Genomic DNA, 24,519 nt, shown 5'->3' on the forward strand with positions numbered 1-24,519 from the left:
AATTCCACTGAAATCATATTATAAGCTGACCTCAGCCAGTTTAGCACCTCAGAAAATGCCTGGTTCTTCTGATAAAGAGAAGGAGCTTCCACCACTTGGAGGCAGGTGACAGCTATGTACTCGCTGATCCCAAACTTACTGCTAGCCTTGGTCCAATTTCTGCCAACGCACATAGGCAAGCAGGCACAAAAACAGACAAGCTGTCCTTTTCCAGAAGGAATTTCTCTTTTTGATCTCTGTGACTTACACAAGAATCATGCAGGGTCACTTTGGGTGTTCACATATTCTCAGGGAAGGACAGACAAACCTTAGTTAGCATCAGGTGGAGAATGAGCCCTTCGAGAAGTAGGGGGCCCATGATCCTCACTGCCCTGAAGGCTCAGCAGGTTCTCACCCAAGGGTGGTGGGTGCTTACAATTCATTTTACTAATGAGAAAGATGTTTTCAACATCCTTAAAAGTAAAGAAAACCACTCAGACAATATTTGAAGTGTTTAGGCAAAACCATCTTTGGAGAATGTATTCCTAATGAAGATCTTCCCAATGTCACCAAAGCACCAAGAGAATTAAGTTCACATACGCATACATACAAGGCACTAGGTATACTTCAGTATTCTTAGAGTGCATTACCATGCAGACAATTTGATTGTTTCTACAAAAGGAAACTTTCAATCTTCAACCCAAGTTATTTACTGCTATTTTACCAGGCAAATTTTCTCTTATAAATTTAAATGATTGAAAACCACTAAGGGAAATCAATGTTGTTGAAATTTTGCAAATATGGTTTCATTTATCATTCTTCTCCCTCTCTATTAGACAAAATGTCTATTAACCCAACTGCTGATCATGTTAAGTTACCATTTATATTTTTAGGACCTCACAGTCAAAACCCAAGATTTGTTTCTAACTTCTCATCAAAATGAACGTATCTTTTTATGTTACTACATATGTATATAAGTACCATGCTAGTATTTCGCTCTATTTTAGACTTTTGCAAAGTCAAATTAGGTTAGCTAGCAATATTAAATTCATGATTCAAAATGAGATTGTTAGAAGAATTACAGTGTTCTCCAAGGCTTACCCATTGCAAACCATGTTGATAATAATGGGAAAACTACCATTTATTATACTTTACCACAATATATTCAACCCTAACCACAACCTTATTAGTCCCTTTCTAGTGATGGAAATACTTGAGCTCAGAAGAGTTAAGTGAGATGACCCAGATTACCAGATGAAAAACAAAGGATTCAAAACCTGATCTTCTGGGCTCCAAATCCTAAACTCTTTCCTTTTTGATTTGTTATTACACCCGAGCCCTTGAACACATTAAACTACCAAACTATGCATCTCAAAACAACAAAACCACACAAACATGCCATATATCCTATTTCATACCTTTAATCCTCTGAAACTTCCTGGGCTAGTTGGGGAAGAGCTGGAGGATTTCGTTGATTTAGGAGTAGACAGCTGGCTGCTGGGAGTTCCATTAACTGACCATAAGACAACAGAGGAGACAGAGGTCATTAAAACCCAAAACAACCCAACTGTGTGCAAAAACACTAAGCACATGCACAACATAGCTCCAGTGAAGCTTTGATTCATTTAAAGCTCCAAGCAGATGGCAAATCAGCAAAAAGCAAAAGTAATGTGTCTTATTGCATTACAAAGTATCAGACAAATAAGGAGTGAAACTAAAATTGTTTTCAGTAATAGTTCTCCAAAAGTGACATAAACAAATATATAAAACATTATGGAATTAGAGATGTGAATGAGAACTTGTCCATACACCCTACCCACTAGCAAGGGTAGAGAAATGAAATGGACGGTATATTTGTAATGCTTTACTATGAAGGTTGCTCTCTAACTTCCAATATCCACTCTCTTGGTATATACCAACCTGAATAACCAAGAAGTTCTTACAGCTCTCCAAACCAATTCCATCATAATAATCCAAACACATTTTCTAAGTATATTATTAATAGAAAGGGAAAGTTACTGGTCATTTTTAACATCTGCTTATTTGTTTGAAGGCCATAAAAGGCACTCTTCAACTTTATTTTTTCTAAACTAGTCATTTCTAAATTCCTTCTATTTTCTTGTCTTCACAGTTTAATTTCTCCCATTATTTAGTAAATCTTGATGATTTTCTATAGAACCCCCTCCAAACTTCCATACACTTCTTATTGTTGAAATTGCTGAAAGCTCAATTTAGAGCACACCTAGGAAAAGTATGACCACTGCTATTTACTTTTCTTTTTAAAATGTTTATTTACTTATTTTTGAGAGTGAGAGAGCATGAGCAGGGGAGGGGCAGAGGGAGAGAGAGAGAATTTAGACAGGCTCCACTCTGCCCAGAGCCTGACACAGGGTTCGATTCCACCACCCTGGGATCATGACCTGAGCCAAAATCAAGAGTCGGACTCTTAACCTACTGAGTCACCCAGACGCCCCTAACCACTGCTGTTTAGAGGGGAAGATAAATTTGTGGATTTTATACTACAGAATGCTGGTCAAACATTTCAGCATGGCTCATGCTTATTCCTAATTGTATCAACTGGATCCATTTCTGCTGTAATTTCACAAAGTTGGTAGTAAATGTCTAGGACTGGTGTAATTATTTTCCTAAGAAATGTGTGTAACTTCTTTTATCATTAACCTTCAAAGCTTTGCCTAAAGATAAAAACTACCATTTATCTCTATGGAAAGAAAAACAAAGTCCATCTTTTTCTTTTCTTCTTCTTCATTTTTTAAATATGAGGAAGCAAACAACTATTTTAAATGAAGCTAATGAGTATAAAAAGCAAAATGTAGAGACAAAAGTCCTAAATAGGTGACTCAAAAAAGTGAGCACCCATCCTCTAGTAGGGGCAAAAGTCCTGGATCAACAAGTGTTTGTAATGGGATGTGTTATCTGTAAACCAGGACATCTAGGCCTATGAAGTCATGCTTGTTTGCTGCATTGCTCATTTTTATTTTTACAAATTTTTTTTTAACATTTATTCATTTTTGAGAGTGAGAGAGACAGAGCATGAGTGGGGGAGGGGCAGCAAGAGAGGCAGACATAGAATCCGAAGCAGGCTCCAGGCTCCGAGCTGTCAGCACAGGGCTCGATGTGGGGCTTGAACTCACGGACTGTGAGATCATGACCTGAGCTGAGGTCGGATGCTTAACCAACTGAGCCACCCAGGAGCCCCTGCATTGCTCATTTTTAAAAATTGGGTATGGATGAAAAAATTTTCTAGTCACTTTTAACTGACCAAACTTTAATTTTTCTAATTCAAAACCCCTCATGCATAAATAACTATCAGTTATCTATAATTTCTTAATACATGTGCACCTTTAGAGTGCAAGTACAACATGAGGAACTGTGCAATTAGAAACTTTTAAGAATATTCAGCAGTCCTAGTTATTTCTCAAGTTAAATTTCAATGTTGATTGTTTTAAAAATTGTCTTTAAATAAAGGGAATAGGTGGCAGGAATTCACATAAAGTAGAGATTATTATGGGCAATGAATGAGTCAACTTGCTGTGAGCTGAGACTGAATTTTATTCCTTTTTTTTCTTCATTCCATACAGCAACCTGTCAGGTCACCAATCCCTACTCAATGAGTGCTATTAGCTTCACAGATATTCAGACACCACACTGGTAACAAAGGCTACCTTGGAACGGTGACAGAAAAGGGACTAAAAGAGAAAAATCAATTCCTGCAAATGTAATCTTGACAGCAAACAATCTCCCTAAAAACACACCACCTCCTGCCTAGACATAGTTTCTTTTTTTTTTTTTTTTTTTTTTTTTAATGTTTTTTATTTATTTTTGGGACAGAGAGAGACAGAGCATGAACGGGAGAGGGGCAGAGAGAGAGGGAGACACAGAATCGGAAACAGGCTCCAGGCTCCGAGCCATCAGCCCAGAGCCTGACGCGGGGCTCGAACTCACGGACCGCGAGATCGTGACCTGGCTGAAGTCGGACGCTTAACCGACTGCGCCACCCAGGCGCCCCAATAGTTTCTTAATAAAACTCACTGCCAGGATTTTACTGGTGTTAGTAACTACATGTCTATATCTGTGCTCCCCCCCACTTCCCAGCCAAATAATCTCATTCTAAAGACATACTAAGTCATATGTGGGTCTCTAAGTTTCCCAGAGCATTTGAAAGGTCCTAAAAAGTGTTCCCTAATAAGAAGTCCTTAACTTCATTTATTTGCACATTTCTCCAGAGTCTTAGGGACGGTAAGGGGGACCCAAGACAGTCCCATGTTGTAGCCACGCCCCTCACACTGCTGCCACCAACTGGTAGGCAGGCAGCAAGCTGACAGCACCTTGGTCCTCTTCCTACTCCTTCACTACCCCAGACTCTCTTTCCCAACATAAGGCTATTTATCATGTGCCCTTCCCCTCAACTGTAAGGTAAGAAACAAACTTGAAGCTTTTTTGTTTGTTTGTTTTGAATACTTTCTATCTTGGTAGACTCTGAAAGATTTACAAGCAAGAAAACTAAAGTGAGAATTTTTAGGACTCAAATTATGGTAAAATTTACTGAATTATGTTATCTGGATGAATTTCTCTGTTTATTACACACTATTTAACTATTCTGATAGAGTTTTCTTGAAGAATCCAGTCAACCAGAAGACTTCACTTCTGTCCCAACACAGAAAAAGTACAATATTAGGTCTATAAAGTTACTCCAGCTCTGTTTGAAACTCCAATTAGTCCCATGTAATTTTCTAAATGTTAACAAGTATAACACAGCTAAAGAGGTCTATAAAAGTGAGTTGTACTTATGGGTACTTGGCTTTTAATAACATAAAGCTGTCAGGTTTCTGTAACTGCAGTATGTGCTGAACATAGTTTTGGTTTTTTTTTAGGATTTATTTTTGAGAGAGAGAGAGAGAGAGCGAGTGAGCACGAGCAGGGGAGGGACAGAGAGAGAGGGAGAGACAGAATCGGAAGCAGGCTCCAGGCTCTGAGCTGTCAGCACAGAGCCTGACGCAGGGCTTGAACCCACAAGTTTTGAGATCATGACCTGAGGCAAAGTTGAACACTTAAATGACTGAGCCACCCAGGTGCCCTGTGCTGAACATACTTTTAAGTTTAATCTCTCATAAAGAAGCTGTTTGCCCTCTAAAACCTAATTTAAACATCTTACAACTTTTACTTATGAGTTTAAGATCTACTCTACTATCCCAAATGCACATATGGACTTAAACATTGAGGGTACTGCCATGTTAAGATTTTTTGAGTCAACTTGTAAGCATTCCAAATCCAAGTTAAAAAGATTTGAATAAATCTTTCTTTATACAAATATGATTATGAAACATGTTTTTAGTTTAGTATGTACTGGATTCATTATAATACCTGATTCCTGAATCACTCTCCTCACTTCTATTTATTTTACTGTTATGATAAACTTCTGTAAACCTATGGCTAAAACAAAAGCTAAGAACCTGACAAAAATCTACATTTGACTCTATGGTAAGCTCAGGTAATTGTATTTATGCAAATTTCATGTTATATTAGCTTTCTTTGTGTCTGAGATACTTTACAGAAAGCATAATATGATTTGAAATAAGGTCCACGGTACAGAAATGCTTTCAGTTAAAAATATTGATATTGTCAATACTTTTAGAAGAGCCTTGGGCCTATTAGCTGTAGGGTGGGGAGGAAGACTAGAAGGGGAAGGAGAACAGAAGAATTTAATTGCTTCTATGGCCATTTTCATATTACTTTTTCAATAACAGAGTATTTTCCAAAATTAACTAGAAGATAGGCCCTTGGAGGTGGTGTGCTTCTTCATCGCTTTGTCCTACAAGTACATACAGAGGCATCTGGCAATCTGACAACGACCGGTTTTCTAATAAACACAGGAGGCTGAGGCATCCTAAGCACCGTGAAGCATTCCACAGTGCACACATGTACACTGGTACGAGCCAGATACGTTCATGGAAATGGAGCAAAAAGGAAACAGAAATGTGGCAAAAAACAAAAACGAAAAAAACCCAGCAGAGCGACAAAGCCATACTAATCATGGCTCACCTGGGGATCTGGCTGCAGAGTAGGCACTGGAGTGATGGCCACCCCTCTTAACTGTACACATTCAGTGAATACAAGGAGGAGGAGACAGTAAGGAGAGCAGTTATTCAGCAGGTCTGAACACATATACAAAAAAAGGGTAAAACAACCTGACCTAAGTCAAGTGGGATGGGTGCTTAAGGGGAACCAGTGAAAAGCGTAATGTCCAAAAAACTCAGTCTTTTATAAAGAGCCTGATGCTAGAGGTAGTTTTTATTGATACTACTTTCATAATGTTCTAGATTTCCCATACGTAAAATCAGGGTTTTTCACAATCCCTTCTTTAATAGTAAATGATATTACAAAATTATTTATAATTACTATAGACAAATCTTATAGAATATATCAAGATATTGATAGATGTTTTTAGCTTTTAAAAAAGTGCACCAAAGCATTCAAAATTAGGACAAATCTACAGGTTTAGAACCTGAAAGAAAATTAATTACAGGTAAATCTGACTCTTAAATAAGTACTAACTCCAATAATAACCTTTGCTACTATTTAATTGCTTAAAGAAGGAAACACCTGTCAAACTCTTCAAGTAAATCCATTTCTGTGTTAGATGTGTCTATGTATGTTTTAAACCAGTAAGAGAAGAAAATATTCACAATCATATAGCACAAACTTAAAAATATAGTATGCAGTGGGCACAATGTGAAGAAGCACTTCTAAGTAAATACCAGGAGAAGATTCTAGATAATGACTGTTCTTAAGAAAATATGTCAGGACAAAACAAACAAGTGTCTTGGCACATTTATGACAACTCTGAGAAACAGACTTAAACGTTTGATTCTAAAAGTCATGTCACCTATATGTTGTTTTGGAACCAAGCTGCATACAAACATGGGAAAAACTAGGAGTTCATAATAATCAAAGAATACTGAAAGGAGAATGATTAACCACCTGAAGCTGGTGATTTGCTGCGTCGGGAGGGCCCAGGGCTTTTAGATCCAGAATACTTAACAGCTGAGGAGCGAGAATAAGATGACTTCAAGACACGGCATTCTAGAAAGGAAGGCAAGTGCATTAATTAAGTCTGGTTGAGATACTAACCAAGGGAAGATCACACGTGAACATAAGTCTACTGCTTAGAACCATTCCTGGATCATTTTCCTATTATTGTTAAACAACGTTAATATACAGAGCAACTGTCCCAAAAGTACACCTGAGGTTATCCTTAGTGAAGCACACATCTTGTAGACCACACCTCATCATTGCAGTGGAGTTCTTAATGAACATAGAAATCCCAATGTCCTAACTTGATCACACGGACAGAACCTAATCCAAACATGTGCAACTTCTTTTTTTCGTCAGTAGCATTGAGAGCAAAAGGCTACAATCTTATTATTCTCTCCCAACTCTGATAATCTTATTTTGAAAGGGTATGGAACTCCTTACCATCTTGCTTTCTACTTTCCCTAAGTATGGAGCATCAAAAATGAGGAAACTAGCTAATTTAAACAATAACTTTGGTTTTTCCATAAATTACCCAATAAAATAGCATTTAGAGTACCAGAACTAATTACAGCTAAAATAATCACTGCTAATTTGAATAACTAACAACATGGGTTTTGGAGTCATGCAGATTTTGAATGACTCACGGATTTGATTTTGCTAACTGGGGGACCTAGGTTAGGTTCTAAGCTTCAGGTTTTTCCCCTATGAGATTGGAATAAGAATAAAATCTGCTTCCTAAACTTGTTATAAAGATTAGATTAGATAACATATTGTCTGTAATTTATGTTAAAATACTTCAATTTATGCAGTAAGATTAAAATGTGGGTTGGTTTTAAATCTATACCTCAGGGGCAATAAATTAACATGTGAAGTACACTAATCAGGAAAATACACACCAGGGGAGGCTAGTTAGCATGTGAAAGACCCTAATCAAAACCTTACTCTGAAGGAGGCTGTGGCAACCTCAGTTTAGTTAATTAGCATTATGGATGTTAAAAAGTACTCCACTGTTGAAAGGAGTGGTGTGTGTGTTAGTCAGAATCACCTTAAAGGCACTGCCACTCTTTTATAAGCACAAATGCACTTGTAGAGAACCAATAACTAGAACTTCAATGCTACACCCTCATTATAGGACTCTAAGCCCATCCCCGAAGCCAGCTCTTCAAAGGAGTATTTTGTTACTTGGCTAAGGCAACATTAGCATTTTATTGAATCTTTAATGCAAGATGTCAGAATCCTAAAAGGAGAGTTAGGACTTTGTTAAGATTAAACACAATCTTTAATTAAGATTAAAATAACTGATTTTAAAAGCAACAACAACTTTGCCCCCTAATAAATACAACAGTGGCAGAATAGGTCTAATGTTATGGCCTGATGGTGGTGATACAATAATGACATTTACAACAACAGTTAACATAATAGTATGCAATTGTGCATACTATATTACAGGCACTAACTGCTTTACCTATATTAACTCATTTAATCCTCACAAAATCTTAACAAAAAGCCGATTACCCCCAGTATGCAGAAGGTTAAGTAACTGGCGAGGGAAGAAATCAGTAGCTCTCACCCACCTTTCACTATTGGAGGTCATCAGTAGCTAACAACAAAAACTATGAATGATAAAACTGGCTGCGGAAGTTTATAACATACACATAAAGCACAGAGAACAATGACTGCTACGTAGATAGTACGTGCTCAGTAAGTGTTTTGTTGTTGTTACCCAAATTAACTTTATAACCTAAAATATATAATGTATTAAAGTGTTTCAGCTTTCTAATTTACTAATATTGATATGAAAGAAATATTACGAAATGGAAATTAAGCTAAAATCAAGGAAGATGTAAAATACAGAGGATAATGCAAACACACAGTTTGTCAACCTTAGTCATCCCTGAGAACAGGGGAAAGTATTAGCACACATAATACAAAAGGACATTCCTTGCACTTCTTTCCAGTGGTAGTACCAGTTTAAACCAGGGCCAGTCCAACAGAATATAAAACAGTACAGGAACCCTCAAAGAAATGTGGCAGCAGTGAAAAAATGGAACAAAAACAAAAAAGTACAGATAAATGAGGCCCAAGCACAAAGTAGATGAATTATCCCCAAGGTAACTGACACAGAGTAACAAGAAAGAATTACACAAGGAAATTTGGTACCACAAAATGTATCATCTCAAATTCTAACAAGTTTATGGATCACACTATTTATTTGGTAATACGTTTCTCCAGTTCTGGATGGTCAGAATCACTACAACTGGAAAGGGGATACCATCAGCCTAAGTTTTGAAAAGCCAACTTTTCTGATTCATGAAATTCAAGAGTGTTATCTCTAACATCCCTCTCCTATGGGAAATGTTAGGTCTGTATGATTTCATTTAAAGAGGAAACTGACTCTCAGCTAAAATAATTAGTATTACTGTAATAGGTTTAAATTAATTCAAGACAACAGGGTAAAGTAATTTTCCAGAATGAATACACTCGAACTCACTGGAGTTATTGCTAAAAAGTTGAAAACTGCATACTCTGGAGAAAGGGGTTTTCTTATTGTATCAATGAAAATAACTTCATTTTTTTCCTGCAAATATGAACAATGCATGTCATTATTTTTTTTAAGTTGCAAACAGAACGAGATAAAAAAAGAACCTGAGGCAATTATTATCATCAATTTAGTTATTATCCTTTTACGTATCCAATTATGCACATGGAAATTCTATCACTAACCATTTCAGATTCAATATAATCTATATATTTATGGTGGCAGAGCCAGCCCTTGTTCTGAAACAGGGCAGGAAATCCATTTCAGAGACAAAAGAATGCAGTAAAAAGAGAACTAAAATGGCTAAAAATTGAAAAGTACTTGAATTAAATTTTTTGTTTTTTACAACTAGGCAAATGCTTTCGTTAGTTCAAAAAGAATATGACCAATGTCCCCTTTCTTCAACATGCCAGACCACCCCAAGCCTCCATTTCAGAGTTATCAAGACAGTCAAAGAATTGCCTTACCACTGTGATCCAGGACAAAGTCATCTTGGGCATAACGGAATTTTTCAGGTCCACAAGCAATAAAAACATCATCATCACCAAAAAAGTCTTGCAGACAAGTAACCTAAAAATTAAAAAAAAAAAATCACATCCAAGAAATAAATTAGAAACATCAGAAGTAAATTAGAAACCTTAGAACTAAAATAAAAAGTCAGCAAAATTCATAGCCTCCCCTATAATACTGAGTTGGAATGAAAATCGATTTCATGTCATACTACATTTCCAAGCACTCTACTCTTCACAAAGCACTTCCACACGCTTTCCCTGACCTCAGAACAACAGAACAAGGAGTTCAGAGCTGGCATCAATATGTCTGTTTCACAAGTCAAGTGGAGGACATACACGCAAGGTGAAGTTTTCCATGTCTCCCTCAATAACCGGTGGCAAGGCTGAGGTTGACGGAGGTCTCTGTTCTCAGTTTAATTTCTTCATTTCTCCCCTTCGTCATTCTTCTAACAACTCCACTTCCCAGCTGTGTGACCCTGGGCATGACTTCTCTGTACCTCTGGTACAGCGTGCCTTAGGTTGTCTTAGGGAATAATGTATGGAAACTGCCTGGAATAGTGCTCAAGGTGTAAATGCTCATCTCCATCACCAACATGATCATTAACATCAGAGGAGGCTTCAGGGCCCTTATAAGGCCCTATACCTAAATGTATAGTCTTAATTTCATATTCTTTTTTCACTCCCTGGCTCGCAACACACACTGTCTCATTTTGAGATTCCACAGAAACTGGATCCCCCACAGGGAGGACATTCATCCGCTGATCCCAGTGTCGAGGACAACTATCCTCCTAGACTTTGGACATAGGTAGGTTCCACTTTTACCTGTTTTTCAACTGGCTACATGAGGGCCTCTTTTTTTAAAAGTACTCTTTTCCCAGTAATAATTATAAAGTTAAAAAAAAAATCATTGCTGGGGCACCTGGATGACTCAGTCAGTTAAGTGTCCAACTTCGGCTCAGGTCAAGATCTCACAGTTCATGGGGTTCTTAGAAGGATTGAGCAATTGATTTTATTACAAGGAAATATTTTATCTGGTACTAAATGTGTTGGTATTTGACTAGAATAAATGCCAAAGTAGACCACTAAGTTCCTTATTATATGGAAAAGAAGTATTTAACAAGTCTAGGGACTATAAGAGATCAAAACAGTGGTTTTATATTATTTAGATCTTCCTAATCAATCTTCTAATGATTTCACCTGTCAGTGTTAAGTTTGGCTTTCCCAAACATGGTTTCCAAGAGATGCCTGCCTCCCTTTGACTCAGTTTCCAGGCAATGAATGCACATTTGGTTAAATAGTTAACCAAATTATATAACTAGCAATTAGGCTCCAATTTGCCTCAAATACTACTCTCAAGGAATGGTCGTTATGAAATGAATAAGTGACACAACTGGTTTAAACAAACATGTATTTTGACTCAGGACATGACATACCTCCTAGAGTATTAAATTTGTTTTGAACATTTATGATGTGCCAGGCACCATTCTAGATGCTATAGAAACATTAGTAAAGAAATAACAATAGACAGACAAAAGTATCTGCCCTTCCAAAGCAAGTGTGAAAAGAAACACAATAAAAACATGTAAGTAAATTTATGCAGTATCAAAAGGCAGTAAGTGCTATGAAGAAAGATAAAGCAAAGAAGGAGAACAGTAAATACATGGATGGGTGTTGCAAAACTAAATAGGGTGGTTGGGGAAGGCCTCGGGCAAAGGTTACATTTGAACACAATATTAAAAGAGACCAAGGGACAAGCACGTGGGAAAAGTGATCTAGGCAGACAGCACAGAATGTGCAAAGACCCTGCGGAGAGATCACACTTGGCACATTCACAAGAAAAGTCCTGGCATACAGTAAAAGAGGGGGAAGAGTGATCAGAGAAGTAAGGGGACACAGAGCAGATGACATGGGGCCCTGTCAGCCATTGGTAAGGGCTCTGCTTTACTCTGAGACATAAAACCATTGGAGGCTTCAGAGCAGAGGACCATCACATGACTTCCCTTTTAATAGGATGACACCATGCTCAGACTAGACTGTAAAAGGGCAAGCATAGACAGCATAGTTGGAGGCTATTGCTACATCAGGCAACAGATGAGAATGGTTTGTGCAAAAGTGTTGGGAGTGGAGGTAGTGAGAAGGGGCTACACTACCCCTTGGATAAGGGGATATGAAAGAAGAGAGAATATGATAGCTCAGGGTTTTTGGTTTGAGCCACTAAGAAGTTGGGATTGTCATTAACTCTAATAGGAGAGAATACAAGATAATGGACAAGTTTCGTGGTGGAGAGGGTGCTCATGCATTCAGATTTGGAACATTACATGTCAAATGGCTATTAAACATCCAGGTGGAGGTGGTGGGCAGAAAGTTAGACATACACAAATCTGAATTTCATGGGGGAGATAAGGGCTGGAAGTAGAAATTTGGAACTCACCAGCATATGGATGGTATTTAAAATCTTGAGATCAATTACGGCAATGAATGCACCTAAGGAAAAGATCTAAAGCCTGAGCTCTGAAGCACAGTAACATTGTAAGGTCAAACAGAAGAAGCAAAACCAGCAAAGAATATTGAGAAGGAGCAGCCAGAATGGGAGGAAGAAAAACAAGAGTCGGTAGATGCTAGACAACAAGTCAAGAAAGTGTTTCAAGGATGAGGGAGGAGAGAGGAATCACCTGTGTCAATGTTACCAACAGCTAAGTAAGACGAACTTTGTGAAGTGACCACCAAATCAGCAACACAGAGATTGGTGGGCTCTTAAAGATGAAAACTAGTTTTAGTGGAATGGTTAAAGAGAAGGTCTAATTGCAGCACCTTTAAAAAAGAATAGAAGAGGGTCGTCTGGGTGGCTCACTTGGTTAAGTGTCCAACTCTTGATTTTGGCTCAGGTCATGATCTCATGGTCATGAAATCCAGCCCCCCCGTTGGGTTCTGTGCGGAGTATGGAACCTGCCTGAGATTCCTCTGTCTCCTTCTGCCTCTCTCGCCTGCTTGTGCTCTCTCAAAATAAAAAATTAAATATTTTTCTTGGAAAAAAAACAATAGCAGAAGAACTGGAGACACGGATATAGACAACTCTTACAAGGAACTTGGAATGGAAAAAATGGGAAGATTAGCAGAAGGAGGAAGTGGAGTCTGTGGTTAGCAGAATTTTTTTTTTCTAATTTTTTAAGAAAGAGAATGAGAATAAGAGGGAGAGGGGTTGAGAGGGACAGAGAGAGACAGAAAAAGAGAATCTCAAGCAGGCTCCACACCCAGTGTAGAGCCCAAAGCAGGGGCTCAATCTCAAGACCGTGAGATCATAACCAGAGCCAAAATCAAGAGTTGGACACTCAACTGAGTGAGCCACCCAGGCATCCCTGAACTTGCTTTTTTAAGATGAGAGAAATAACACAGTACTATGCTATTGAAAGGATCTAGTAGGCAGGAGAAGGATGGTGGCACAAGAAAGAAAGGAGAGACCTGCTGGAGCTGTGTCCCTTTGTAAGAGAGAGGGGATGGGAACAGAGTGCAGAAGGGAATGGCCTTGCATGAGACCATGGTCAGTCTTCCCGGTAAAGGAATCCAGGTGGATGCTGCTAGGCGGGAACACATGGTGGGGCTGGCGCACATTTCCTGATTGCTTCCTACTTCACCGAGAAAACTGAAACAAAGTCATCACCTGAAAGTGAGGCTGAGAGAGGATGTACATACAGCAGGTTTGAGGAGGAAGAAAAGGTGTAAAATTGCAATCTGGGATTGTGGGGAATTACTCATTATTAGTTTAATGAATACCTGTTGCCTCTACTCTGAAAGGGAAAAGGAACAGGTCGGATTTGCTATGTCCTCAGCAAAGGCTCTTATTTAAAGAAACTGTACAGTGTAGTGTCTCTAACTAAAAAAGGAGCCCCGCCCCCATCCGGGTCCTGACCCTAAACCCTCTGCCTACCAGCTCCCCATCACACCCGAATAATGTGGTGCACTGTCCCAAGAGGGAAACAATGATGGCCCCCAAGCAGCATTAAGGGTCCACTTACGATCCCACAGTCTGCATGACAGAAACTCTCGGTTCTGAAACAAAAGAAGTTATCCAGTCCATATATTGTTTTAGAAAAATCAAAACCTTTTTAAAGCTGGAATTCTTACAATTTCATGGGGTTGTATCTGACTAGTCAAGAGAAGAAAATTGATATAAACACAGATGATAGACTGCACTGATAATAAGTAAATAAGGAATGAATGGGAATATTCTCTCCCTCTACTGCTGCTGATTTAAAATACAAGTCTCCATGGGCACCTGAGGGGCTCAGTCAGTAAAGGTCTGACTCTTGATTTCAGCTCAGGTCATGATCCCAAGGTCATGGGATAGGGCCTTAAGATTCTCTCTCCCCTCTGCCTGTCTCCCTACTTTCTCCCTCCCTCCCTCTCCCCCACCTCTAAAAAAATACAAGTCTCTGTTCACATTTTTCACAATATAGATATGGACTGTTTGGACTGTCATTAGTATGATCAACAAAACTGTAAAGTTAAAACTCACTAGTAAGAGAACACCAGCAGAGAAGTTGATGAGTAAACCAAAACTAACATCCGTGGAAGGAGAATGAGCAGGTTTCAATTGTTTTCACTTTCACTGTAGAGGAAACTCACCTTATGGTATCAACTAAAAACACAGGAAGCATTTGCTGAGGATAAGCTTTTGTATCATTACACTGCTGAGCCTGAACCTGACCACCTCACCTCCTCTTTTTTTTTTAACATGCAGAAACCTTAAGCAAGATACCAATTTCATCTCATCTTTAAAGACTAAACGTGATCACATGTGAAAGCAGTGGTTATTTCTTCATTTTCATTAATTCATGGCCTCAAATACTGTTTGTTTGGTTTTTTTTAGTTTATTTTGTGGGGCTCCTGGGTGGCTCAGCTGGTTAAGCATCCAACTCTTGATTTTGGCTCAGGTCATGATCTCATAGTTCACGGGATCAAGTCCTCTGTTGGGCTCTGTGCTGACAGAGCAGAGCCTGCTTGGGATGCTCTCCCTCCCTCTTTGCACCTTCCCCACTCACATGTGTTATCTCTCTCTCAATATAAATAAACATTAAAAATAAACTTTTAAGTTTATTTTGAGAGAGAGAAACTGCATGACAGAGTGTAGGGGAAGGGAGAGAGAGAGAGTGGGTGAGAGAATCCCAAACAGGCTCCATGCTGTCAGCACAGAGCCGGATGGGGGACTTGATCTCACTAACTGTGAGATCATGACCTGAATGGAAATCAGGAGTTGGCCATTTAACTTACTGAGCCACCCAAGTGCTCCTCTTATTCCAGTAGGCTGATGGTAGAAACTATTCTTTAATATGTACATATAAACATATTTATAAATATTTCACCAGTATATGTATACATGTGTGTATATGTACATCACATGAACCACATTTCTGTATGTAATTTCTGGGAGTTTAAGATATCTTAATTAAAAAAAAGGATATCTGAATTTTTTTGGCTCTAATTGGAGCCCCATGCAGGGCTTGATCCCATCACCTTGGGATCATGACCTGAATTGAAATCCAGGGTCAGGCAATCAACCAACCGAGACACCCAGGCACCGCAAGGTCAACATTTTTAGATAATGCAGAGGAAAAGAGACTGTGAGCATATCATTCCAATTTTATGCTAAAATTATATTTGTGTAATGCTAAGCCTCCATATAATACAGTCATTATTTGCCCATGCTTACATTTTACAAGCATATGGACTACATATTTAATTGTTCCTAGTAGTGTCCCAAACTCAGTCAATACTTTTCAAAGTGAAATATCTGACAAAATGCCAGGGTCGTATGTAAGCTAAAATAAATTTCTCATCAATGATGAAAAATGGTATTTCTCATCAACGGGAATCACATTAATTTATCACTGTACATTCAGTCTAACATTAACCAAGTACCTATAATATGCCAGGCATAAACAAAAGCCAAGAAGCATGCAGTCTACTGGTAGAAATGGACAAGAAAAGTAACAATTATCATTCAAATTACCGTTCAAAATGTTACAATAAGACAATACTATAATGGAAGAGCACCCTGACAGTTACAGGAATAAAGAAGCACAAAAAGAACATCTCATAAAATAAAATACCCAATGCCTTGAGAATATTTCATATATTATTTGAACACTTACATGATTCTTTTATGTTTTTCAACATATTTCTTGTTCTTTAGCTGTGGTGGTCCCATTCCTTTTATCATAAATTTTAAAAACTGGGATTTAACATTGAGTTATTGGCTGTGTCACTAAATGCGACTCTGAAAAGAACATATCAATACGACGAATAACATCTGAGAATCATTCTTAACAAGGGTGAGGAAAGTGTATCAGTTTAGAAGACCTCTTACTGTCTGCTTCTAAATTTTTCAATGCAAGAAGCTCTTCAGGAATAATGGATGTTATGTGGCTCGTGAAAGAAGCTACATAAACCAGGGGGAAGTGATATTTCTGCTAAGGTACAAAATTAAAGCAATCAGTAGGATCTAATGGGGAAACATCCAACTGAGAAATAATATATCTATGGGAGCATATCTAAGCTTTCCAAAGGAATGTGGGCCATTTAAAAACAGTAATTTTTCCTATCCTTTAGGAGACAAATTAGGTCAGGGTGACTGGGTAGCAGCCATAATTTCAGTGCTAGTTCTTAATAGATTACATAGACTAACAGATTCAACTATTTTTTTTTTTTAATTTCCCTATTTGTTCTCCTTTGTTAAAGGAGATAGAAGCAGATACAAAGGCTTGAGGTCTGACAAAGATACGATGCATGTATTAGGAGAATAAAACCTTTCCTTAAAAGAAAAAAGGTAGAGGATACAGAGATGTAATCTTCCCTGAACACTCACTCACATTATGAATGAGAGGAGGTCTATTTATCCTGACCCATTGGCACACTTTGGGAATTTGCATTTCTTCTCCTTTCCAGAGTTACAAAGGTGCTGGTGGTAAAACAGGCTGGATTTCTATAAGATCTCTTCTTACTGTAAAATTCTAAAATCCAAATATTTTAGTTTCTAAGAAAAGTTTAGGAGACTGTGTCCAAAAAGTTAAGTGCAGAAAAAAAGGAACCCTATTTTAAATGGGTAAATAGCAACATCCACTGGGATTTCTGTTTCAGCTTCATACATCCTCAAAGAAATCTTCAACGAAATCTGTTGCTCCTTACAAATCCAGGTGTACCCTTAGTACTCTGTAATTCGCCCAACATAGACATTATCATTGAAGTAATTGCCTGGTTTTGTGTCTGGACCTCTCACCAGACTGTGAGCTCCATACATTTAGGGACACACTCTTGTTTACTTGTGCTATAATTCCAGCACAGTACATAACATCTAATATAAAAGGTTCGTTCAGTACATTTCTGTTGAATTAATGAAATGCCCTGAATCCCATTTCCTCCAAATAGCCCTTCTCTAGAGGCTCCACACTCCTTCAATCAGTCTCTATCAACTCATTATCATGCAAGGTAGTCCTTGTTCCCAGATTTATGATATTGGCTTTCTATGCCAAGATAATCTATAACCTCTTTGAATATACCAGTCAAATCCTATAACTCTTTAAAGAAAATATTCAGGGGTGCCTGGAGGGCTCAGTCTGTTGAGTGTCCGACTTCAGCTCAGGTCATCATCATCTCATGGTTTCTGAGATGAAGCCTTGTGTTGGGCTCTGTGTTGACAGTGTCCTGCTTGGGATTCTCTCTCTCCCTCTCTCTGCCCCTTCCCTGCTTGTGTGCTCTCTCTCAAAAATAAACATTATTTTATTTATTTTTTTTAAGGGGGCACCTGGGTGGCACAGTTGGTTAAGCATCCAACTCTTGATCTCAGCTCAGGTCATGATCTCACAGTTCCTGAGTTCAAGCACTGCATCTGGCTCTGTGCTGATGGCGTGGAGCCTGATTCAGATTCTGTGTCTCCTTCTCTCTGCCCCTTCCCGGCTTGTGTTCTCTCTCAAAATAAATAAACTAAAAAAAAAAAAAAAAAAAAAAAAAAAGAAAGAAAATATTCAGCTGTTGGTTCAAAACCTTCTTGAGATTGTCCCGGATGAAATCTGAAACTGGCCCCTTGTTTAGTGGTCAGGAAAAAAAACAAAGAGGCAGACAACTCCAGGTTGGTCGATGGCAGTTTTAACCAGCAAAGGCAGCTTACACACGAAACTTGTCTTGGGTGGCAGCAAGACAACTGGATCCCCACACTTGCCTGTCAAACCTTCAAAGTTCACATAGAAGTCTTAACTGGATTCAGTCACGTATATCATGCAGATATTCTCAACGCACATAATCTCAAAGCTATGTCTTTGGAGCAGCCCCTGGGAGCGGAGAAGACAAGCAGAACCCACATTCCAAGAACAGGGGAAAGGGTATGGAGCCTCTGACCACCCACATCCCGCTCACAGGTCAACCAGTAGTCACGTCTTGATGATCTCCCCCAACATCAGGAAATACTTCATCAAATTTTGGCTCTAGATACCTTAAAATAATTTTTAAAAACTCATTTTAGATCATGCAAGTTCTTTCAAAAAGTACATTCCTTACATCATTATTTCAGGGTTACCTAAGAAAAATTACTTATGAAACCTACTACTGCAACCATCTGGTAGAGGACATTTAAAGCAAAGCAATTTGCTATTAAATCTGCCACTTGGTGCTAGTCAGACTTGAGGATGTATTAAATAAGTGTCTCTTGAGATACTTTCCAAAACTATTTTACTGAAAATTTCCAAGACCTGATAAGATAAAAACGCAAAAGAAACATCATTAGGTCTCAGTAAAGGAGTAGTTTAAACTGGCATTAACTTATCTAAATACAGTCCGGGTCACAAATCTCAGCTCCCATGAAATACTCATCTTGCAGAACAAGAACTACATTTCATAGAAGAAATGGGGTTGAGACAGGGAAACTGAGGGTCTCCATGAAACTCTGCTCTTTGCTTCCCTTCCTGTTTCTATTCTTGCTAGGATCTGCACCCCCTGCCATACACATGCCTTAATGTATATCCTCCTTGTAAGGGGTAAGGAGTTAATGATTTCTTTGGAGTCTTCCAGCACAACAGACAACATCTAAGGACTAAGAAGCCATCGTGTCCATATTCCAGATCACTGGCACTAAATATCTCAGTGCCAAGACCCCCTGGCTCCCAGGAGTGACACCTGGGTCCTTATCTTTGTTCTAACTACCAATTCCAGGATGCCTAAGAGAACACATACATCAGACCATGATCCTCAACAAAAACCCTCATCCCCAACCAAAGACAAGACTCCCTCCTTTCCTGAGTCTCCCAAATGCTCTGTACCTGCACTTTCTCTGTACCTTCAATAAACTCTGCTTTCACCTTTTGCTGGCTCGTGTTTGATTTCTTCTACTCTGCGTACAGACAGGGACCCTCTTGGCTGACCCTGTGGGATCCCACTCTGGGTCCTTGGACCTGGCCTGCCAGCACAAGGATGATGAACATCAGGCATATAAAACACGCATTGGAATTTTCTATAGATTGTCTTTAATTTTAACTGTGTGTATGAAAGACACAGCAAGATTAGGAACAAAGGTCCACATCTGTTAAAATTAAAGGCTTTCATTATCAGAGTGCAGTTTTAAAAGGCTGTCTCTACTAAAGAGTAAACAAAAAAAATTTCTTTTTCTAACTTACTTCTAAAGAGAATTTGAAAGAGCTCAGAAAAGAAGTGGAGGAAGTGGCTTATATTTGAAATTAAACTTATTATATCAGCTTTTAATGGAAATGCACTGATACCCTTGATTTCTTTCCTAAGAAATGAGCACAAGTCATAAATTGCCAGAAAGGAACTGCATTTAATTTTGAACCCCCAAAGACATTTCTACCATATATAATTTTTCTACCATGTAAACAAATGGAAATACAGGGTTTTTTTAATATGTAAAGAAAATCCAAATGATAATTTTAACATACAATAAAGGATAAACCTAATAACTGCCAAGCCATTATCTTTCTGTGTCTATTGCTAGCATGGGGCACTTTTTGTTGTTAAATACACTGCCTTCATAGATACTTGAAAGCTATAAATTCACCATAACTAATATTATCCCAGCCACACACCACCACCTTTTGTTTTTTTAAAACCAGTTCTATACTTAGAATATAAATTCTGCTTAACATAAACAGGAAAACCCATATCTGAAATAAAGAAAAGGTAAATTATTTGGATCTTCCAAAATGCTAGGAACAATCACCACAAAAACAAATTCACGAGTCATTAAGCAGGGACTGGGGTCTCCCCATTTCTTTACCCTCTACCCAGAACACAATCCGCATAAATAGTCTCCTTTGTTCCCAGTAAATGTTGGCTAGCCTACAGTAAGGGAAGGATCCCTTTGTACAGTAAAAAGAAAGCTACTTAGAATAGCAATGTTTTTCAGCTTCCTGTAAAACCATTCAGCCAGGCACTAGAGACCCTGTGGTTGCCATGGAAACAGAACTGAAGCTAACAGAAGACAGTACTTGACAGTAAAGGGCTTCTCAACTGCATCTACAGACAACTCCCGACATTTAGTTTGTTTCCATTAAAAAAAATACTGGACCTAACCTTTCCTTTCCCAGTGGGGCCTCTTCATAATAATGGCTATTCACCAATCACAACTTATCAAAGAATCTTGAGATCAAAGGTTTGGTTTCAGGAAATACCTCTGTTAACAGGATAAAAATATCTTGAAAAATTCATAGCTATTTGGCTACCAAATGTATTCTGGAGGAGAGACAATGATCACTCTTCCTAGAAATGAGGTAATTTTTAAGCTGATCCTCTGACTGCCCCCACCGAGGATCCCAGTGTTAATTCCTACAGGAAAAAAGTTTCAAATACACTCTAGAGCTTTCCGACACTGGAAGGAGGCTGCCGCAAGAATTTAAAAGAATTCAGGTAAGGAAGTCAGAGGAAACCTATTATGGCAACCATTGTGAGCTTTCCTCAAATCCTGGGCAAGCTGGAGCTGCACATTTGCAAGCGGATGTGACTGGAACCAGAGTCCACACTCTCTAGGATTCTACCATCTTCAAATAATAAAAACGGATATCAAACCACAGGCGTTACAGAAGGGGAAACTGAGACCCAAAGTAAAAGGAGGAAATGTTTTCATTAATGCTTATTTATACTAGAGAGAGAGAGAGAGAGAGAGAGAGAGAGAGAGAGAGAACACATCTGAAGCAGACTCTGCAGACAGCAGCAAGCCCTATGCAGGGCTCGAATTCATAAATCACAAGATCATGACCTGAGCCAGGTCGGATGCTCAACCGACTGAACCACCCAGAGGCCCCAACGGTGGCAATTTTCTAATTCAAATTTTTCTGTTTCCAACAGAAAGGAATAAGGAACAAGTATGAAACATCTAATTCTATATACTCTACACAGTGAGTCTCATCTACACATGAATTTCATTAAACCCCCAGAACAACCTTAAGTAGGCCCAGGGATTACCATTTTCAACAAAAAGAAACAAAGGCTCAAAGAGGGTAAGTAACTGGCTCAAGGTCAAACAAGCAGTGGAGAAGAAGCTGAGTGTGACCTCTGCCTGTGTGACTCTTTGTACCTGACCACACACTGTGTCACAGCATGATCTACAATTTATGGAAAACAACGTAAGAGAGCTTACTGAGACGAGTCAGGAGAGCTTTTATACATGCCAAAATCCAAATAACCAGACCACTTTTCTAGGTCTTACTTTTATGAAGTAAATGAATGGTAAGCATGTAAACTTATGTTTAGGATTTATCTTTCTTTTTAAGGATCAATTTCTAAGTAATGTCATAAGGTCCATAAAAGTTCAGGCCAACTTTCTGTTATTTAGGGAATACTGAGTATGTTCTGAAATTGATAACTTCAAAAGAATTGGCCAACTCTCTAAAAACAAATTATAAGCACAAGTTAGAATCATACGGTTTTAGAACAGGACTCCATTTGCTGCCAGACTGGACATGCTAAGGGTATAAACATGTATTAACAAATATTATGACCTTTAAATTTTTAACATAAAGGCAAAACCTGCAATATTTTCCAGAAATTTAGTCTCTGCATATAAAAATCCACCATCAGATTAGTCCACCCTCATGGCATCAGTTCAGCAAATGGTGAGTGCATCCAGGTAGTTAAGACCTTTGGAATCAAAACAAAGAGATCCATTAGTTAAGATGGTGTGGAAAAACTTGGTCAGTTAATTCTAGACTTGTTCTGGAAAACACCAACCACTCAGCACTATGACTACAAACACCATCACTATGCTGTAATATAGTAGGGCTATTTAGGTTTGTAGGAAAATCATCCCTATTAAAAAAATTTTTTAAGGAATAATGTCCACTTTTTATGTTGCTTTCATCTTAATAAAATTATTTTCCTCCTTCCTTGCCATTATGCTCTGAACTTTCACTTGTGTAATTAAAAAGACCACCCAATTTCCCTTTCAGCAGTCCCCCTGCCTACTTCTAGTTTGCTGCATTTAACATCAGTGGGCTGAGGGAGAGATTAGGTTTAGGAAACTGGGTAAGTGCTGGAGGCTTTGTGCCCTAATTTCACACTGTGCCCAAACTTCCCTTTACATATTTCCTAGTTTTAAGCTGTTGGGTCCAGCCTGGTGAGTTGACCAGACCTGAGTCCAAAATAAGTGGGGCAGTTCTATGCTGCAGAAAACGTAAGATTTTGGTTTCTACAGCTGCATCTATTTTCACATGACAAGGACTCAAAATTTTCATTTTCAAACCAACATAAATCCTACATGAAAAGCAATGAGAACATTTTTTCCCAGTGCAAGCTTCTTAGCAAATGAAAAGTCTCGCTTCCAGGCCAAAGAAATCCTCTGAATAAGTTACATGCCTGTGGCTATTGAGAAACGGAAAGCATGCCATCCATTCGAATTATTTATGACAACATTTTTTAAATGAAAGTGATATTGGCTGAGGCAAATACCACAATTAGATTTTCCTGTTTAAAAGGCACCTGTTCCTGAAATACAGCCAAAACTTGTTACACTAACATATACATAACTGATTTGCAAATTGTTAGAACAGTACTTAGTTTAGGAGAATTCAAAACAAGAGAGCTCAGCAGTTGAGATTTATGTGTTTATCAAGACTCACTGTAAATATGCAAATACCCAGAGAGGGTTATATCTATTGATTGTGCACCGCTACTCTGATTTATGTGGAACTTAAGAATAAAGGTATAAAAAGTCTTTTTTTGAGGTTCCCTTTCAAGGTAATTTTATATATTTAAGTAATCTAGGACCAGACCAAAGACTATAGCAAATAATGCCCAGCTTCCAGAGTTAACAAAAGTTATTATGTCATGCTTGCCTCAGATCCCTTTAATATCTGCAAATAAAACATTATAAAGTTAAAATCTCTTTTGTTTCTGGTCCCCAAGCCTCACTGCTCCCTCCCTCCTTACCTTAGGTCTATGCCACCTCAGGAAAATACTGTCAAGTTATTTATCATGGGCCTTTTAAGCCATGTTTTTTGCCCTTATATTATAGATGAATATATCCACAGACAACCAAAAATATTGTTCAGTATGTCTTTAAATTTTTATATAAGGTGTGATACAACTTGTAACTTATATAAGGTGTGAAACAATTTGTCTTTTGCCTAGCTTTGATTTTGAAACCTCACCAGGTCTTAGTGCTTCTTATTAATTCCCTTTTTCAACTCACTGATCCAGTCCTAAAATTCGATTTATAAGATTTTTTATCATTAACATTAGTCCTTTTGATAAACTGCAAAGAAATTCTGCATACCCTCAATACTTCCAAATTCTTTCAAATGTCTGTTTTCTCAGAATATTCATTTTAGTTTAGATATTATAACCATTATAGTGCCCAAGTTCTCAGATGGCAGAAAAGATGTATGAGTCAATTCTTTCTTTGCCCACAACACTTCATCTCCAATTATGAGAAAGGAATGTACAAGAAATGCTTGACATCTAGGTCTAGAGATTTAGGCATAACTGTTATTCCAAAGAAGGGTTTCTTGACCCAAAGGAGTATAAACCCTGGAAAAAACAAACAATTTTTAAATTACTAAAACTTGAATTTAGCTACATGTAAGCTTTCAGAAGAAAAATCTACAAGGTGACTTCAAATTACTAATTCATAGAAATGGTTCCTTTCAAAAGACAAAGCTAAAGAAAAAAAAAAAAACAAAATCACAGGTCAGATTTATTCTACACTATAACACAAGACAGGTTTTAAAGGCACAGGAAACTTCTGTTTCATAGGGAATGCATAAAAGGAATCCCTCCCTAAAGAATTCCATAAGCTGGAAAATACTGATGAACTGTATGCATGCACAATTTCTTATCTTTTTCTTGCATCCAGAGAAATAATATTCTTTCAAAGAAACATCTATTTATTTTTTGCAAATCTCCAGGGGTGTCAATTAAACTGAGACTGGAATCAGCAAGTAA

General features: G+C 38.1%; 1 protein-coding gene across 9 annotated transcripts in view; it reads right to left on the reverse strand.

Annotated features, from left to right (window-relative positions):
- Positions 1-24,519, reverse strand: part of DCLK2 (doublecortin like kinase 2) — a 153,949-nt gene that overhangs the window by 52,238 nt on the left and 77,192 nt on the right. For 6 of the 9 annotated variants that reach the window (XR_009259261.1, XM_058721190.1, XM_058721187.1 and 3 more), the window contains exons 3-6: positions 10,039-10,141; positions 6,979-7,080; positions 6,040-6,090; positions 1,398-1,492 (exon numbers count right to left, since the gene is read on the reverse strand). Coding sequence is in view for 7 of the 9 variants with exons in the window: in XM_058721190.1 (XP_058577173.1) it covers positions 1,398-1,492; positions 6,040-6,090; positions 6,979-7,080; positions 10,039-10,141 (351 nt within the window). In the remaining 2 variants the exon portion in view is untranslated. The remainder of the gene's footprint in view (positions 1-1,397; positions 1,493-6,039; positions 6,091-6,978; positions 7,081-10,038; positions 10,142-24,519) is intronic. The other 3 variants (XR_009259262.1, XM_058721189.1, XM_058721188.1) reach the window with 1 other exon arrangement.

Source organism: Neofelis nebulosa, chromosome 3 (assembly GCF_028018385.1).
Source record: "Neofelis nebulosa isolate mNeoNeb1 chromosome 3, mNeoNeb1.pri, whole genome shotgun sequence".
Classification (NCBI taxonomy): domain Eukaryota; kingdom Metazoa; phylum Chordata; class Mammalia; order Carnivora; family Felidae; genus Neofelis; species Neofelis nebulosa.